General features: G+C 61.4%; 1 protein-coding gene across 1 annotated transcript; it reads left to right on the forward strand.

The window, feature by feature from the left end:
- Positions 1–2,544: 2,544 nt before the first annotated feature.
- Positions 2,545–14,052, forward strand: LOC129535007 (SHOX homeobox). The gene is made up of 5 exons (XM_055393564.2): positions 2,545–2,821; positions 6,614–6,822; positions 10,699–10,756; positions 10,860–10,948; positions 13,807–14,052. The coding sequence occupies exons 1-5, from the start codon at positions 2,545–2,547 to the stop codon at positions 14,050–14,052; spliced, it is 879 nt and encodes a 292-aa protein (XP_055249539.2).
- The last annotated feature ends 3,340 nt before the right edge of the window (positions 14,053–17,392 follow it).

Here is a 17,392-nt window from a genome sequence, read left to right on the forward strand (position 1 = left end):
TTCAAAGTCCCAGGGATGGGGGCGGTCCTGCTTGGGGGCCTGGGACTTCTCACCCCCTGTTCCCTGCAAGTGAAACTCAGGCCCTGAAAGACCCAGCTACTGTGTGCCCCCCAGGGGAGGCTGGGTCCCCGGCTTGGCCGGGAGGGTCAGGGAGGAGGGGCGCAGGCTGCAGGCCGGCTGTCCCTGGCGAACCGGCCTGGTCACCTGAGGCCTGGAAGAGCTACCCTCCCTCTGAGGCCTCCAGGAAGTGGTCAAGCTTAGGGACCCGGCCGCCTGTACCCCGCTTCCGCTCCTGTCAGTTCACTGTTTCTTGCAAACTGCCGCGTTCCCCGGTGGGCTGGCCGGGCCCCCTGACCGGGTGGACCCGGAAGATGCAAGCAGTGGACCGAGTGACCGCGGGGCCAGACCTGGGGCGCACGCGCCTGTGGCCAGGGCTGGGGGCTCCTGGGGCCGCCCCGCACCCGCACCCCGCGCGCCCCCTCCAGCTCCGGCCGCGGCCCTCGGCGTCTCCCGCAGCCCGGCGCAGACCCGCGAGGCGGCTGCATGTTTAATACATGACGGGCTATTTGTACTTGTGTGTGATAGGCGCGCGCCTCCGCTTTGATGAGAGCAGCGGCGGTGACAAAGCCCTGTTTGTCAAGTTGCGAGCGCCTCTTTGCCTTTCCGCCTTTGAAGTCCGCGGGGGAGCAGGCCACGGGCCCTCCTCCCGCCCCGACTCCCCAAGTCCTCCCCATCCCCCAGCTCCGTCCACCGCACGCGGGGCCGACCGACCCCGGGCCGCGCGCAGGAGCGCCGGGCGCCGCGATCCTGCAGGGTGGACCGCGGGCGCAGAGGACCGGACAGAAACCCGGGGCGAGACTAAGGGGTGAGGGAGGGCGGCGGGGAGCAAGGGCCTCGGAAGCGCCGGAGGAAGGACAGAAGGAAGCTCCGCTGCGTCTGCATCCCGTCCCTCTCTTCCCGGCCTTCCTGGGGGCCCACCCCCCAGATCGAGGTACTCCCGGTGCGAACCCGACCTTGGCCCTGGGGCTTCACTTTCTTTCCCACCGAAGGAAACGCTGGACGCCAGGGCGCCCCGGATCCTGGGTTCTGGCTCACCGGCGCTTCGCACGATGAGGAACTGACTCCAGAAAAATTGCAAAACGAACTCCTCCAAAACCCGTAACACTCCCCCAGCCCCCGTAACCCCTCGTCCCAACTCCGTGGCGGACAGGAAGGGCAGGTGGAAGGGGCCGCGAGGAGAGATGACAGAAAGCAAAAAAAAAAAAAAGCGGGTAGGGGGCAGAAAAGTCACTTTATTTGCAGACGGAATTTTGCATTTTTCAGAGTGGATAGCTTGAGTCGCTGCCGGGGTTGCCAAGTGCATTTCGGATTGCAGTTGAGAAAAAGTGGATCCTTTTAAAGCATGTTATAGCGTTCCCAGAGAGGTAGGGTCTGGTCAGGAGAACCAAGGCACAAGGGGGAAAAAAAAATACACAGATGTCTCCCCCCACTCCGCCCCCAATAAATCTCTCAGACACCAGGCTGACAGCACGGCTTCAACAAGAAGGCTGCGTCGGTCCGGCGCCCCCAAGGACCGCTGTGTACGAACCGGTTCTCCCAGCGAGGGAGCCACGGGCTTCTCCCCGTCTGGACTCGCGCGCCCCAGGCAGCCGAGGGCCGCAGGGTCCGTGTCTCCGGCCCCTCCGAGGTCTCCGAGCCGCTCTGCCCAGCCGCCGCCGCCGCCGCGCAGACTCGGGCAACCACGTTCGCCCTTTCTCGTTCTTTCGGGGTTCTCCAACTGTTCCCCCGATCGGGCCGCGCGCGCGCGCGCGCACACACCCTCTCCGGGGGGCGCTCCGGCGGGTCCAGCCACGCCGTGCCCCACCGCATCGCCAAGTTGGGAGTCAATTCTCCCCGGTTGGATGGCGCATCAGCGCCGCCGCCCCGGGGTCCCCTCGGTGGCGTCTCGGCGCGGCCACGCCCGGACGCCGCATCCCGCGGGGAACAGATTCGAGGCGCGAGGCTGCGGCACTCCTCCCGGTGCCGGGCCGCCGAGGACGTCCTCAGCGTCCCCAAACTCCTCCTCGAGTTTCCTTTCCGCCGGCCATTGAGAGAACGCGGATACCTGTCCGCGGCGCTGGCTCTTTGCGCCCCTGCGCGCGCGCGCGCGCGCTCCATATACGTCTCTCTCTCTCCCTTCAAAAACTTGATCTTTACCGCTCCACACCAAGGTGCCACAGACGCCAAACAGTGATGAAATCAAAAGAAAACCAATTGCCGGACTGGAGGTGGGGGAGAGACAGCGCCTCCGCGTGCGCCCGCCGCCGAGCCGCGAGGTGTAATTGCTGCAGACAGAGAGCGTTGGGGGTTGGGCGCAGAGGTAGCCGCGTATAAATAGTGAGATCTCAAATTGAAAGGCATAAATAACAGCAGGAGGGACCTGCCTTCACACGGACGGTCCTCTCCGCGCGCGGGAGGCGTGCGGACCACAGCCCGGCTCCTCGCCAGCCCCGCGGACCCCCGCGGCCCCCCTCCCCGTTCCCACCCCCACACCCCCAGGCAGCCATGGAAGAACTCACGGCTTTTGTATCCAAATCTTTTGACCAGAAAAGCAAAGACGGCGGCGGCGGCGGCGGCGGCGGCGGCGGCAAGAAAGAGTCCATCACGTACAGGGAAGTTTTGGAGAGCGGACTGGCGCGTTCGCGGGAGCTGGGGGTCTCGGAGTCCACCCTCCACGACATAACGGAGGCCGGCGGCCACTGCCCGGTGCATCTCTTTAAAGACCACGTGGACGCCGACAAGGACAAACTGAAAGAGTTCGGTTCGGGGAGGGCGGCGGAAGGTAAGCCGGGCCGGGCGCAGGCTCCGGGCCCCTCCCGGGCACGGCGCTTCCCGTGGCCACCGAGCCCGGCCGCCCGGCGTCTCGCTCTGCGCTGCGCGGAGGCCCCGGGGAGGGGGGCGCCGAGGTGGGCTCTTCGTTTCACTCCCCCCCAAAAAGCTGAACGTGACAGCCCCGGCTCGGACGCAGAAGGGTCCCGGCCGCCACCCGTCGCCAGGCTTTTCCTAAGAAAGAAAGCGGCCGGAGAAGCGAGGAGGCAGGGGCGGATGGAGGCACTGGATCCGAGGGCGGGCAGCGGCGCGGGGCCTGCGCGCACCGCTTCCCCGGGGGGCGTTGGCACTGGGTGCCAGCGGCGGGCCCTTTCCCCGGATGGAGAGCGATCCGGGTGTGTGGGCTTGTCAGGGCCGGTCGAGGGTAAGGCTGGCGGCGGCGCGCTCGTGTGCCCGCCGGGCTGTCTGTGTGCCCCGGGACGAGCCCCGGAGCTCTCTCTGGGCGCCCTTCGCCTGCCCGCTTCCCCCGCTAGAAACGGGCCGCGTCGGGGGCAGCGCCGGCTGGCAGGCGTCGGCCCCTCCCTCGCCTCTCAGCCCCGGGCCCTCTTGGGGAGAAGTTTCCCTTGATGTTGGCTGCCGCGGGGCCCGTGAAATTAAAACCAGCCCTGTGCCCGCAGGTGGTCAGGGTTTGCGCGGGGCAGAAGGGCCCGGGGAGGCTCGGGAACCTCTCTCTCTCGCGCGCGCGCACGTGGAGGCCCAGACCCCGGTCGGCAGGGCGCAGCGGGCCCTCCGGCAGGACCCCCATCCTGCGGCTTTTCCTGACATCTCCGAGGCGTTTCGGCGCTGTCGTTGACTGCAGAGGCAGCCGCGAGGGCAGGCTTGTTTACAAGGGTTTTCTCAGCGGGGCCGAGATGGTCCCCACCGGGGGCGGATTTCCATGTACACAGGGCAGCCGGCAGCTATAAATCAGAGGAATAAAACTGGCTGGATTTCTCAGCGGGGAGCGTTTGAAAGCGTCCGAAGGTCTATATTTCTCATGACAAAGCGAGGAGAAACAGAAGCTTGCCATATGGGGCGTGGGTCCCCGTGTCTGCCTCTTGCAGTGTCGAGAGGGGTCGGCACTGACCCCTGGAAGTCCGTGGGTCCGACACTTCTCTGGGGGAGTTCCTGCACGCGGGGCTTCGAGGCTGGCCCTGACTGCCTTTGGAAACCTTGACCTTAGCGGAGGCAGAAGGCTCGCGAAGGCTTAGTCCGGATAAGACCCCGACCCCGTCAGAGTCCAGCGCAGACTGGGTTCGGATCGTCTTACCTCTGAGGGCTCACCCCTTGGCGAGGCCTCGCGCACCTGGCCCTGTAATTCCTACAAAGACGGTGTGCTTTGATGGAGACGCGGCTGTCTGCCGGCCTGAGCCCCGGTCAGGGCCTACTTTTAATTTACAGCGCCTGGCGACTGACCTCCCGGGCCCCTTCACGGCTTCCCCCATCCTCCTTAAAGGCTGAGTTCCCCCTCTGCCTGCCTCGGCTCACCCCTGGACAGTCAGGACAGCAGAACCCTGGCAGTTGGCACCTGGAAAGCGGGCAGAGCACAATGGAGGCCTTTTTGTTTTCTATTTTAAATAGACAGGAAGAGAAAGACAGGGCTGTAAAAAGTAGAAGCAAGCAAAATCGCAGTTGCTCCTTGCTTGTCTGGCTCTGCAGACCACCCCCTGGCCCTCCAGAAGGGCTGAGCCGCCCTGGTCAAATTGGCAGAATGGAGAGGCGGGAGAAGCTGGGGTCTGGAGAGACTCGGAGGTGTTGAGCGCCCGGATCGCGTGTAACTGCCGAGCCTGTGGTTTCTGCAGAGCCTGCCCTGGGTTCTGCAGAACTTTCAAGGCCAGCTTCTCATTCTGGGGTCAAGTCTCTGGGGTTCAGGCTTAAGACACCTGTACTACGAAGTCAAGACGGGACTACCTCTGGGAAAGGATATTTTTCCCTGTGGCGGAGAAGTAGGGCATCCTTGGAAAGGCATTCGTCTCAGGAGGTGAGAGGGCATTGGGTGCCCAGTGCCCAGGAGCCTTGAGGAGAGATGTTTCAGGACTTCAGGGTTAGTGAGCATCTTAGGAACCCCTGCTGGGGGACAGGCTGTTTTCACTGATTTTCCCCTAGCCTCACGGAGAATTTGACTCTTTCCCCCTTTGCAAGTTTTTGGGCTCATGGCTGAGGGCTTCTGCAGTGCTTCCGGACTCTTTTCAGAAGTCGTGGAAGCCCAGACACTTTGGAGAGAGTTTAGGGAAAGCCACTGTCTTCTCCTTGACCCAGAGGGGACATCTAGTGAGGGTGTTGGGAGACCTTTCTGCCTGCACCCCCGTAGCCCCTATGATCCGACAAAAAAACCACAAGGGCTGCTAAAATGTTGTTGTTCACTCGTTGGGACCCCATGGACTGCAGCACGCCAGGCCTCCCTGTCCATCACCATCTCCCCGAGTTTGCTCAAACTCGTGTCCATCGAGTCGGTGATGCCATCCAACCATCCCCTTCTCTGTCGTCCCCTTCTCCTCCTGCCTTCAATCTTTCCCAGCATCAGGGTCTTTTGGCTTCCACCATCTCTGCGACTGGGGAGCCAACTTTTATTTTCAATCCCTGACTTTGGTGTGGGCCTGCATTTCCTGGAGGTGGGAAGCAGAGGTGTCTGTGTTAGAATCTGTTTGATCCTGACCTTACTGCCCCCTCCCCCAGCAAATACAGATGCTTCTGTAATTTTTGGACCGGAGAGAGTTTGCACTCCTGGAGTCCTGTTGGGGCGTGACAATATATCCAAGAGACGGAGGGGCAAAACAGGAAGTCAGGAAACTGTGCTCTTGGGGGCACCCCTAGACGCCTACCCATGTGCCTTAAAATATGGCTTTGCTCTCTTGCGGTGGGGGGGGGGCGCTTCCCTGGTGGCTCAGACAGTCAAGAATGCACCTGCAGTGCCAGAGACCCGGATTTGATCCCTGGGTGGGGAAGAGCCCCTGGGGGAGGGCATGGCAACCCACTCCAGCATTCTTGCCTGCAGAATCCCATGGACAGAGGAGCCTGGCGGGCCACAGTCCGTAGGCTCACAAAGTCAGACACGACTGAGCGACTAACAGTTTTCTTCTTTGCTTTCTTGATCAGAGGGAGATGAGGTCCGCCGATCGGAGGCTCTGGCTTGGCTGGAGCCGCCCCTGTCCTGCTGGGGTTGATTGGGGGACAGGGTTTCTCCTTGGCCTGGCCCCCTTGCCAGGCCTGGCCTCTCCCTGAGCTCTTCGTGGGAGCTCCCACCAGGGACCCCCATACTTGGGCGACTCTGCCTATGCGTGTTTGATGTAATAATACTTAACACCCGATTCCCTTTCCAGAAAAAAAAAAAATAAAAGAGGAGGGTGTGTGTGTTAGGTTCTGTCAGTGTGTCAACAGAGGCGAAGTGGATAATTGAGGAAACTATTCGGAGATTAGGCCAAGATACACCAGCCGGCCCGGGTTCGGAGTCCTTACAAAAGAGCGCGTCCTGCTTGCGGGGTGTGCTTTATCGGGTCCACGCAGCTTTGCGTCAGGGCGCGCGGTCCGCCGAGGCCCCGCGCCCCGTGGGCGCACCCAGCGTTGGGCCACGTCGAGCCAAGCTTCCCGGCGCGCGGCCTGTTCGCACTGCGCGGGGCCGGTGTTGCCAGCACGCAGGACCGGCGGGCCGGCCCGGGGGAGGTGGGGGCCGGCGGAGGGGCTTTGCGCGGCCCCCGGGGGCCCCGGGGAACTCGGGCCGGGGCGCGTGGTGGGGGAGCTCAGCGCTGTGCCCTCGGCCTGCCCGTAGGTTTGTACGAGTGCAAGGACAAGCGCGACGACGTGAAGTCGGAGGACGAGGACGGGCAGACCAAGCTGAAGCAGCGGCGCAGCCGCACCAACTTCACGCTGGAGCAGCTCAACGAGCTGGAGCGGCTCTTCGACGAGACGCACTACCCCGACGCCTTCATGCGCGAGGAGCTCAGCCAGCGCCTCGGGCTGTCGGAGGCGCGCGTGCAGGTGAGGCCCGCGGCCCCCGGGGCGCGCCCCCCTCGGCCTTGGGGGCGCTTTCCAGGAGCGCGCGGAACCCCGGGGCTGGGGTGGGCGTTCGGGGACATCCCCGGGGTCTCGCGCGCGCCCTGCCTGGCAGGCGCGCCCTCCGTCCGCGTCTCGGTGACTGAGGCTCCTGCCCGCGCGGGGCCGGATTAGCCGCGGCGCCGGGCGGGGGCCGGGGAGGGGACGCGCAGGGGCGGCGACGCGGGCGCATGGAGCTGGCCGTGTCCCCATCTGGCGAGCCACCGGCTGCTGCGGGCGGGTGGGGTGGGGTGCGCCCGCACGTGCGCGGGGGAGGGGGCGCTCCCGTTTTTATTATTTTCAGTTGAACCTCGTGGTTGGTGTAAACGTGGAAGGGAAGCGGACGAGTTTATTGATGGGGGTGTGTGTGGTAGAGACCCCCTCGCAGACGGGCCCCCCTCTGCGGGCGCTGCCGACGCTGCGTCTTGCGAGTCGTGCTGGGCTTTTCCGTCCGCGTTGACGGTTCCGGGCAGGACAGCAGAGCCCGAGAGAAGGAAAAGAGGGTCGCGGTCTCTGGGCTCCGGGGACTGGTTATTTAAATAAATGGAATTCATGGAGCCCACGGGGGGGAGGGGACCGCCGTGCAGCCGGGGCTTTGAAAGAACGGCTGTCTTGTAGCTGCAGGATCAACGTGCTTGAGCACGACAGGGCTGAGATTGTACGCACGAAACGAGAACACGGAAAGCGTTTTTACAAAGGCTTTCATTTGGGGAGCAGCGGGGGAAGGTGTTTGCATTCTGCCTCCTTCCCTTTGCCTCCCTGCCGCCCGCGCTAACCGGGATTTCTTAGGCGCGGATGCCGCAGTCCCCCCAGCGTGTCCAGGATCCTCCGTGGCCTGACGCGGGGATGCTGCCCGCCTGCCCGGGACCGCGGGCCGGCTGGCTCTGGGGACCGCGTCCCCGAGCCCATTGGTCCCGGCGTCTGCGGCCGAGGCGCGGAGGGGCGCGCGGCGGTGAGGCGGGGGGACTCCTGGCCACCTTTCTCCGTCAAGATGGATGGGGCTGCCCTATATAAATTAATGAAAAGATTAAACTTTTGCTGAAGGGGACATCAACTTTTATGTCATTTCACAGCCTCTCTGCCCGGGATCTGTAATATCTCCCAGGCCTTGATGTACTGTTTCTATAAAAATAAATTACTTGTAATTTAATTCCACACTATTTCTTTCAGTAGTCTATTACTGAATAGCACCTTCGCAGGAGAGACCGAGTTGGCAGAAAATTGCTTCTTGGGTGGCTCCACATCTTGAGAAAAGCCCTAAAAAAAAAAGAAAAAAAAAAAGGTTGGGGGCGGGTAGGAGCTGGGAAAATGGGAAAAGTGAGGTACAGGCCTATTGATCCAGAGTTGGATTACAATTTAACGATTGTAAATAATAATGAAAATAAACATGGGAATAGAAGAAATAATTTCCAATTGGCCACGGGGAAAAGCATCGTGTAATAAAGAGAAGGCAGAAAGTGGTCATAAAAACCAATTAGTTAAAACTCGGACCCTGCTGTGCCGAAGCCAGGGAAGGGGGCGGGGGGGGGGAAGTGGACTCAAAAAGGAAGAGCCTTAAATGCATTATATTTTAATCCTGAGTCTGAACTGTTGGGTAATCCTTTTCGGTACAGGCTGTCCTGTGTTGTTAGAGGATAGTGTTTCAATTTAGAGTGGAAATTTGCTGTAAATAAATTGAAGACCCTTTGGAAGCTGGTCCTTATTAACCTTTTATTTTTAGTGTTGTACTGGAAAACTCATATCACCCAGCTGTCAGGGTTATAATCGAAAGTTATGAGACCACGGTGAGGCGCGGGCGGTAATTTAATTACGACAAATATCTTTGGGTTTATGGCGCAGAGCTAAATTAAATGTCATTATTCACTGTCTGTAATGGAAATCAAAAGGAAATCAGATTACAGCATTTGTGAGAGAAATCAGCGAGTGATCCTTAATGAAGAAATAACTGTCTAAACCACTGTCGTGTGCTTTACTTAGCATATTCAGGACTAATTGGAATTGATCGTGAATCACCCCAAGACTGATTTATTACCGCCGAACGCAGCGGCTAATTCATCACTTTTATTCTCCGTAATCTTATTTTTTTCTTCTTTCCCCGTGCTGAAGGGAAAGTGAGTTTTCTTTCTAAGAGTTAAATAGGATTCTGTTTTCGGGGGAAAAAATGCGCTTGGTGGTGGCGGGGGGAGGGGGTGGTGGTGCAGAATTTTCTCGTCTGGCTCCGAATTTTCACATCCTGTGCTGAGGATGGCCGGGTACCGGACCCCAAGGAGACGGAGGTGTCCGGGAAGGGTCGGAAACCGAGAGCAGTCCAGTCCCAAGCTGAGTGCAAGGCAGCGGCGATTGGGGCGGTTCATGGGTAGGGAAGGACTTGTGGAGTGCAGCCTTTGGAAACGCAATCAGGATTTGTGAATTTCCACACATCTTGAGAGGGGGCACGGTTTTGCAGAATTCTTTTTGGAGCAACGGGGCATCCAAATTTGCCAGGCTCCCTGCAGCGTGGCAGGGTGAGCTTTCCCACGCTTGGTGGGGTGGGGGAGTCAGTTCTGTTAGGACAGGCGGGTCCTAGAGGTCAGCCTTGGATGGAAAACGGGCCCTTAAAAGAGGCTGCGAGGGAAAAAGTTCAGGGGTCCTGCAGTCCAGGCTGATTGCAGCCTCCATGGGATTGAGGTTTCCTGGGCAGGGTCCGGCCCCAGGCCCTGGGCTTGGAGCCTCGCAGGGTCCCCGAGTTCCCCCCAGAGGTGGGACGTGGCCCAAGTTATCCTGTGAGATCCTGGAGCACCACGGAGGGGACGGGGTGTGAGAGGCTGGAGGGGGAGTTTTGGAGAAAGTCAGGAAGGAAACGTCAAGGGCTGAGGACCCCAGACGGAGGGGAAGCCCTGGATGCCATCTGCATGGGACTGTTTGGAGGAAGGGGGGCAGCGAGTGTGGGGGAGGACTGGATGGGGCGCTGGGGGGGGGCGTGGGGCGTCACACCCCGATCTTGTCGTCAGGCCTCCGATGCTCGTTTGCGTGGGTCTCAACACCCTTTCCAGAGACTCTGAGCCCCTCCAGTTCCAGTTCCTGTACCTGAAGTCCAGGGTCTGCATTTTGTGTGTGGGGGTGTGTGTGCACCAGTCTTTGGGAATCAAGAATGGTCAGGACTCTGGGGTGTGTAGCTGGGACCCTCCAGGCTTCCAAGGAGGGGGGGCTGCCTTGGAGGACATGGAAATTCCTGGACCCCAGAGCTTGATTAGGGAGGAGGCTGGTCAGGAGGTGGAAGGTCAGGTTGGACCAGTGGCCTGATGGGCTGGAGTGGGAGCTGCCCTGCGCAAAACGATGGAAGGTTCTCCACGGCCACCCGAGGATCCTCTTGGGCTTCCCTGGTGGCTCAGATGGTAAAGAACCCACCTGCCAACGCAGGAGACCTGGGTTCGATGCCTGGGTGGGAAAGATGCCCCGGAGGAGGGCATGGCAACCCCCTCCAGTATCCTTGCCTGGAGAATCCCACGGACAGAGGAGCCTGGTGGGCTGCAGTCCACGGGGCCACAGAGTCAGACAGGACTGAGCGGCTGAGCACACAGCAGAGAGGGCCCAGCTGCTCGCTTTCGGTTCACGGATGCTAAGGCTCTATCCCCACTTAGCCGAGGGCGCTTGTCAGCTCCAGGTGCCCAGTTGCGCTGGGGCTGGGGAGACAGGGGCAGGGGAGGGAGGCCTCGAGGGGGCCTTTTTGCAGGGGGCGGGGGCGGGAACCCCAGGCGCCTTGCACAGCCTCTGGCGTCGTCAGGGAAGCAGGCTTTGCCTGCGCTCACGAAGTGGGTGCACGTGTGTCCGCCCCGCCCCCAGGTTTGGTTCCAGAACCGGAGAGCCAAATGCCGCAAGCAGGAAAACCAGATGCACAAAGGTGGGTGCGGGGCGCTGGGGGCGGAGGGGGCAGGGCCGGGGACGGAGGCGGGGGCGGCGGGGAGGCCGCCCGGCGGAGGGCTCACTTCTGTGCTTGCTCGCAGGCGTGATCCTGGGCACGGCCAGCCACCTGGACGCCTGCAGGGTGGCCCCCTACGTGAATATGGGCGCGCTGAGGATGCCTTTCCAACAGGTAGCTCGGTTTTGATTTTCATTTCCCCCCACCAGGGGAGCCGCCGCCTCCTCTAACCCGCCCTGGGAGGGGACGAAAGGCGAGCCAGTTTTTCACAAGCGCAATATTTAGAAACCCATTGTTCTGTGCTGTGCGCCTAGTTGCACAGTCCCGTCCGACTCTTTGCAGCCCTGTGGACTGCAGCACGCCAGGCTCCTCGGCCCGTGGGATGTTTCCCCGGCAAGAACACTGGAATGGGTTGCCATGCCCTCCTCCAGGGGATCTTCCCCCGCCAGGAATCGAACCCGGGTCTCCGGCATTGCAGGCGGATTCCTTAGCACTGAGCCACCAGGGAAGCCCTGTAAACCCGATCACGCTATAAAACTCCGGAGAGTTCTGTTTGAGGGCCGACTGGGACAGAAAGCCACACGATTTTTTATTTGTTTACGAAAGTCAGAGGGGAAAATTAAAAATGCTACCCACCCAGCAAGCGCCCATTCTCTCGGGGACGGAGCGGGGTTGCGTCTCCCACTCGTGCGTGAGGACCTTTTCCTGCAGCCAGCCCGGCCTCTCTGCAGCGGGCAGTGATCCTTGCCCCCGCGCCTCAGAGTTGGGGGGGCGCGGAGGGGGGAGTCGGGCCCAGCTCCCAGCCGCGCAGGCACTCCTGTGCAAGGAGCGGGCAGCCGGGGCGTCGGAGGACAGAGGCCCTCGGGGTCCAGGTGCCCCAGGGGCCGCGCCACCACCCCTGGTCTGGAGCAGCCTCGGGTGGGCGGCCGCGTGGCCGGACCTGCGGGGGAGCTGGGCTACAGGGCGCCCCGCTGCTGCGGGAGGGAACGGGGCCCAGCGTGGGGGCGGGGGCCTGCATGCTGGTGGGCGGGCGTCGGAGGGGGGGGACCCCAGCCAGGGGGTAGGAACCACAGCGTGGGGCGGGGGGCGTGCACGCTGGTGGGCGGGCATCAGTGGGGGGGTGCGGGGGTCCAGCATGGAAGGTGGGGGCCTGCACGCTGCGGGGTGTGGGGGGGGCGTGCATGCGAGGGGAGGGGGTGTGAGGGCGTTCGGGGGGCGTGCACGCTGGTGGGCGGGCGTCGGGGGTGGGCGGGGGCCCAGCGTGGGGGGTGGGAGCGTGCACGCTGCGGGGCGAGCGTCGGGGTGCTCCGGTGGAGCAAGCAGGACACGCCTGGGGGTTGTCTCCGCCCGTGGGTGCCGAGGGCCTGGAGGTCTGCGGGTCTGACCTGGCCTGCAGGGTTGTCTCGGCGTGACAGCGTGGGGGGCCGTCTCACAGTGGAGGGTCGTGTAGCGGTGACACCGTGGGGGGCCGTCTCGCCATGGAGGGTCGTTTAGGGGTGGCACCGTGGTTTCGGCTGGGAACTCCCTTGGGGCTGAAGGCAGAGAGGGAGTCCGGGGCTGCGGCCTGGGGAGGGGTCTGCACCCTGCTCGTTCGGACCCCGCCCCCAACCTCCAGGGCGGGGCCCCTCGCCCACCCCAGCACCCCTGCCCCAGGCCTGTAACGGCCCCTGGCTATTACAGGGGCCGCTGCCCAGGCGTGGGGTCAGCGTTGGGCCCTCTGAAATGAGACCATTGGGAGCTCGAAGACTTGGCTGTGCTCTTTTTGGAAGTGGATGGTCATTTTCTCCTCCTGACCCAGGGATCGAACTCTGGTCTCCTTTACCATCTGAGCCACCAGGGAGCCCATCTAAGTTGGAACTTTGCTCTGCATTTTTTATGAAATGCTGTGGCTCAGACAGTAAACAACAGTCTTCTGGAAGATTCCCAGACTCTGGTCCGTGGGAAGGGGCTGTGTGTGGGGGTGGGCGAGGCCTGAGCTATAGGCAGGACCCCGAGTACCGGGGCACGTCAAACAGTCAACTGACGGTCAGGTGAGGAGGGGCTCCCAGCTGTAGACACCCCGATGCTGCAGTGGCCCCGGGCATCTGTGCAGATCCCCCAGCTCCTTAGGGGTGGGAAAGCCCCCCTCCCCCAAACAGCCCGTGACTCCCATCCAGACATCAGCTGTCCAGAGAACAGTGGGTGGTGGTCCCCTGGTGGGGGGTGGTCCCCTAGTCTGGGGGGGTGGTCCTCCTGCTGGGAAATCCCCACCCCCCCGCCCCCGCCACAACCTCCATCCGGACATCAGGTGTCCAGGGGACAGTGGGTAGTGGTTGGGCAGTGGTTCTCTGGTCTGGGGGGATTTCCTCGGGGCAGGAAAGCACTCCCTAGAACAGGCAATGACCTCCATCCAGACAGCAGGTGTCCACAGGACAATGGGTGGTGGTCCCCTAGATGGGGGAACTGTTCTTGGGGCGGAAGCCCTCCTCCCCAAAACAGCTAATGACCCCCATCCAGACATCGGGTGTCCAGAGGACAGTGGGTGGTGGTCCCCTGGTGGAGGGTGGTCTGCTGGTGGGGAGGTGTCCCTCTGGTGAGGAGGTGTCCTTGGGGCGGTGGGAAAGCCCCCCTCCCCAAAACAGCCAGTGACCCCCATCCAGACATCGGGTATCCAGAGGACAGCGGGTGGTGGTCCCCTGGTGGGTGGTCCCTTGGTTAGGGGTGGTCCCCTTGTCTGGGGGGCGTCCTTGAGGCAGGAAAGCACCCCTTAGAACAGGCAATGACCTTTATCCAGACACCGGGTGTCCACAGGACAGTTGGGTGGTGGCCCCCTGGTGGGTGGTCCCTTGGTTAGGGGTGGTTCCCTGGTCTGGGGAGGGGTCCTCGGAGCAGGAAAGCGCACCGCCCCCCCACCCCAGAACACGCAGTGACTCCCATCCGGACACCGGGTGTCCGGAGGGCAGTGGGAGGTGGTCCCCTGGCTTGGGGGGTCCTCGGTGCGGGAGAGCCCGCGCGCCCCACAAGTTCTGACTGTGCGCGGTCTCCCATCGCAGGTCCAGGCGCAGCTGCAGCTGGAAGGCGTGGCGCACGCGCATCCGCACCTCCACCCGCACCTGGCGGCGCACGCGCCCTACCTGATGTTCCCGCCGCCGCCCTTCGGGCTGCCCATCGCCTCCCTGGCCGAGTCGGCCTCGGCCGCCGCCGTCGTGGCCGCCGCGGCGAAGAGCAACAGCAAAAACTCCAGTATCGCCGACCTAAGGCTGAAGGCGCGCAAGCACGCGGAGGCCCTGGGGCTCTGACCCGCCGGCCCGCCGCCCCCCGCGCGCGCCCCGGGCCCCGCCACCCGGTGCGCCCCTCCGTCCGTCCGTCCGTCCGTCCGCGGCGTCCTGCACCCCGCCCCTCCGCTGCCCGCACCGCCCCCCACCCTCCGCCTCGACGGGCCGCACGGACACCCCGGAGCCAGGGGGCAGCGAACTCGCCGCCCCGGGGCCGCCCTGGGAGATCCCTCTCCACCCCCTGCAGGCCTCGGGAGGGGACATCGGGGAGCGCACGGCGCCTCCAGGGCGTCGCGGAGACGGTCGCGGGGGCGGGAAGAGCGAGCAGGGGACGGTTGGACCACCCCCACTCGGCCCCCTCTTGGGGCGGTCCGTGCGTCCCGGGACGACCCTCGGCCACGTGGAGCTGCCCTGCGCCCTCGCCTGCGGCTGCCACTTCCCACCCTGTGCATGCGGCCTGCGCCACGCGCCTTTCCAAGATCTCTCAGTCTAGGAAACAGAAACAAAAAAAAAGATCTGGGGCTGGTCTCCTCTGAAGATGCCGACGTTTGGATGCGCGCGGTTGTATTCCCTGCCACGGACGGAAAAGTTTCATCGGAGAAGGAGCTACGGGACGCCCTCCGCCCCCAACCCCAGTGTGGATTTCAGTGTGGACTCGGGCATCCGGAAGCAGGGACTCCCTCCTGGGCCGGCCCGCGCACCCACCGCCCCCCTAACCCCTCGCCTGAAAGGTAGCAATAACGCAGCGCATTTGACACGGCCTGGCCAAGGTGATGCTGGTCACCGGGGACCTCAGGGTGTCGCGTTGGGACCGTCCCGGGGGAGGCCCGGCGGCCTGACGGGCCCCTGTCGTCCCGTGCTTGGCCCCGGCGCACCAGATTCAGGATTCCTTGGGCCACACAACAGGCGACTTGATAACTTTCCCCCCAGTCTTTTCGAGTCCCCCTCGAATGGACAGTCTTTGGCTGTTTTGCAGAATTCCGATGCGGAAAGGACTTGAAGTCGGGACAGAGGGGCACGGTGGTTTAGGTTTAATAAGAATAACTGATGAAGCATCCACGCGAGTGACATGCATTGATGTGCAGGAAAGTGCAATATTGTAAATATTATAGATTTAAAAAAAAAAAAAAAAGAAAGCTGTCCACTCTTGACCCTGTCAGCTCCGGACTTTGAAGGGCATTACCTCCACGGCCCCCACCACCTCCTCTGCATGCTTCGGGCCCAGTGCCGGGATGACCCGGGTAGGAGAGGAGTGCTTCCGGGAGGTGGAAGTGAGCTAGGTGTGGCTTGAAATGAAACCAGGATGGGGGTGGGGGGCGGGGAGGGGCTGAGCTGTTTCTGGGACGCCTCCTCCAGGCAGGCTGTTGTAAGAGATTTTTTTTTTTAAGGTGTGGGGCTTCCCTGGTGGCTCAGTTGGTAAAGAACCTGCCTGCCAGTGCAGGAGACCCGGGTTTGATCCCTGGGTGGGGAAGATCCCCTGGAGAAGGGAATGGCAACCCACTCCAGTGTTCTTGCCTGGAGAATCCCATGGACAGAGGAGCCTGGTGGGGCTACAGTCCACGGGGTCGCACCAAGTCGGAAATGACAGTGTGACTTTCACGTTCCTTCACTTTTCTAGGGGTAGCCAGGTCTTTTTTTTACCCTCTTGTCCACGGGTTTCCCCTGCCCGCCCATTGTGTGAACCTCACACAGCTCTCTGTCTTAGCAACAGGTCAGGGGCGGTGGGGCCCCAGTCGCTTGACACCACGTATCCAAAGTGTTGAGGTTCCCAGGTTGAGCTGGAGGCCATGGGCTTTGCATGTGCTGTGTCAGCTTGGGCTGAGAGGCCCGTTGTGGTGGCGGTGCACCCTTGCTGGGCTTGTCTACCTCGAAAATGTGCATTTCTGTCTTTTTTTTTTTTTTGGTCTGTTTGTTTGCCTTGGTCAGCCTCAGCGTGCCCAGACAGAACTTGCTACCTAGTTCCCCAAAGCCCCGCCGGTCCAGTCTGTTTCTAAAACAGCTTAACAGCAGTTAAGTCTTGCCGACTGTTTCCCCTAACCCCTTCTTTTGGCTACATTTCTGTAAGGAAGAAAAAAAAATTTTTTTTTCTCCTTCCGTGTAAGGGAACACATTCTACTTTTGCACTGACCTGAAATGTAGATTCATTTACAACATCTGAAACTCTTTTAATCAGAAGGCCCCTTTGACATAGTATTATTATTTTTTTTTCTAATTTTGAAATTTCAACTAAAGCTCTGAGATGATGAAGAGAGAGATGGGGTAAAAAAAAAAAAATTGCGTAGTTTTAAATCACTTGCAAGCCTTGCTCCCAGCATTCATGGCATTATGGAATTTGCCTCGTATGTGCAGGTCTCCTTCTGAAAGGTTGTGAATTAAAAAAAGTTCTCTCCATGGGATTTTTCCAGCGAGAATACTGGAGTGGGTTGCCATGCCCTCCTCCAGGGCATCTTCCCAACCCAGGGATGGAACCTGGGTCTCCTGCATGGCAGGCAATTTCTTTACCAATTGAGCCACCAAGAAAGCCCATACAACTTGCAACTTTGCTTTATATTGTTTACAAAATGCCTTGGCTCAGACGGTAAAGAATCCGCCTGCAATGCAGGAGACACAGGTTCAGTCCCCGGGTTGGGAAGATTCCCTGGAGGAGGGCATGGCAGCCCACTCCAGTATTCTTGCCTGGAGAATCCCATGGACAGAGGAGCCTGGCGGGCTACAGTCCACGGGGTCGCAGAGAGCGGGACACGACAGCAAATGAGCCTCGTCTATCCTAGAATCGAAGGCAAAGGTTGGAGGTGAAATGTGTTCGTGCCTTTTTTTTTTTTTTTGAAGGGTTATCATCCATCCATTGTAGTTAAACGTTGACTCTCCACACGTGAGGTCTAGTCTGGCAGAAACTGAAGTTTTAAAATAGAGCTGCCCACTGGGAGGCTGGGAGGCCTGCTGGATGGGGGTGTCATCTCGTCCTTTTCTCTGCCTTAAATGGGGTGAGCCGGGGGCGTCCCTCCTGGATGGGGGGCCCCCATAACTGAACGGAGCCTGAGCTGTTTGAGGGGGTAGGGGGCTGTGAGAGGAGCTGGCGTGGCCTCTCTCTGGGCAGGAAGAAAGTCTGGGGGTGCAGGCGGATGACTGTTCAGGGCACTCAGGGTGGACGGCGGCTCCTGGCCTCCTGTGTCTCCCAGAAATTCCAGGACAGAAGCGAGCTTTTGGAGCCCCAGCTGTGGTCAGTTCTTCCCTGGTCTCTGCCCTCTCTCTGTCCGGCAGGCGGCAGGCCGTGCTGGGGTGGGCAGATGTTCTGTGTAGCTCCTGGTCTCCCCGGGGCGGTTTCTGAGCCATCCTGGTCTCTTCCCAGCGGCCGTGGGACAGA

Source organism: Moschus berezovskii, chromosome X (genome assembly GCF_049115385.1).
Source record: "Moschus berezovskii isolate FMDL1 chromosome X, NW_MosBer_1.0, whole genome shotgun sequence".
Lineage (NCBI taxonomy): Eukaryota > Metazoa > Chordata > Mammalia > Artiodactyla > Moschidae > Moschus > Moschus berezovskii.

What these genes read in the sequence shown, in the direction of transcription:
- LOC129535007 (XM_055393564.2), top strand. Translation starts at nt 2,545, where the DNA reads ATGGAAGAACTCACGGCTTTTGTATCCAAATCTTTTGACCAGAAAAGC. An exon ending in TGTCGGAGGCGCGCGTGCAG is followed by an intron (nt 6,823 to 10,698) that starts GTGAGGCCCGCG and finishes CCCCGCCCCCAG; the next exon opens with GTTTGGTTCCAGAACCGGAG. An exon ending in GGAAAACCAGATGCACAAAG is followed by an intron (nt 10,757 to 10,859) that starts GTGGGTGCGGGG and finishes GCTTGCTCGCAG; the next exon opens with GCGTGATCCTGGGCACGGCC.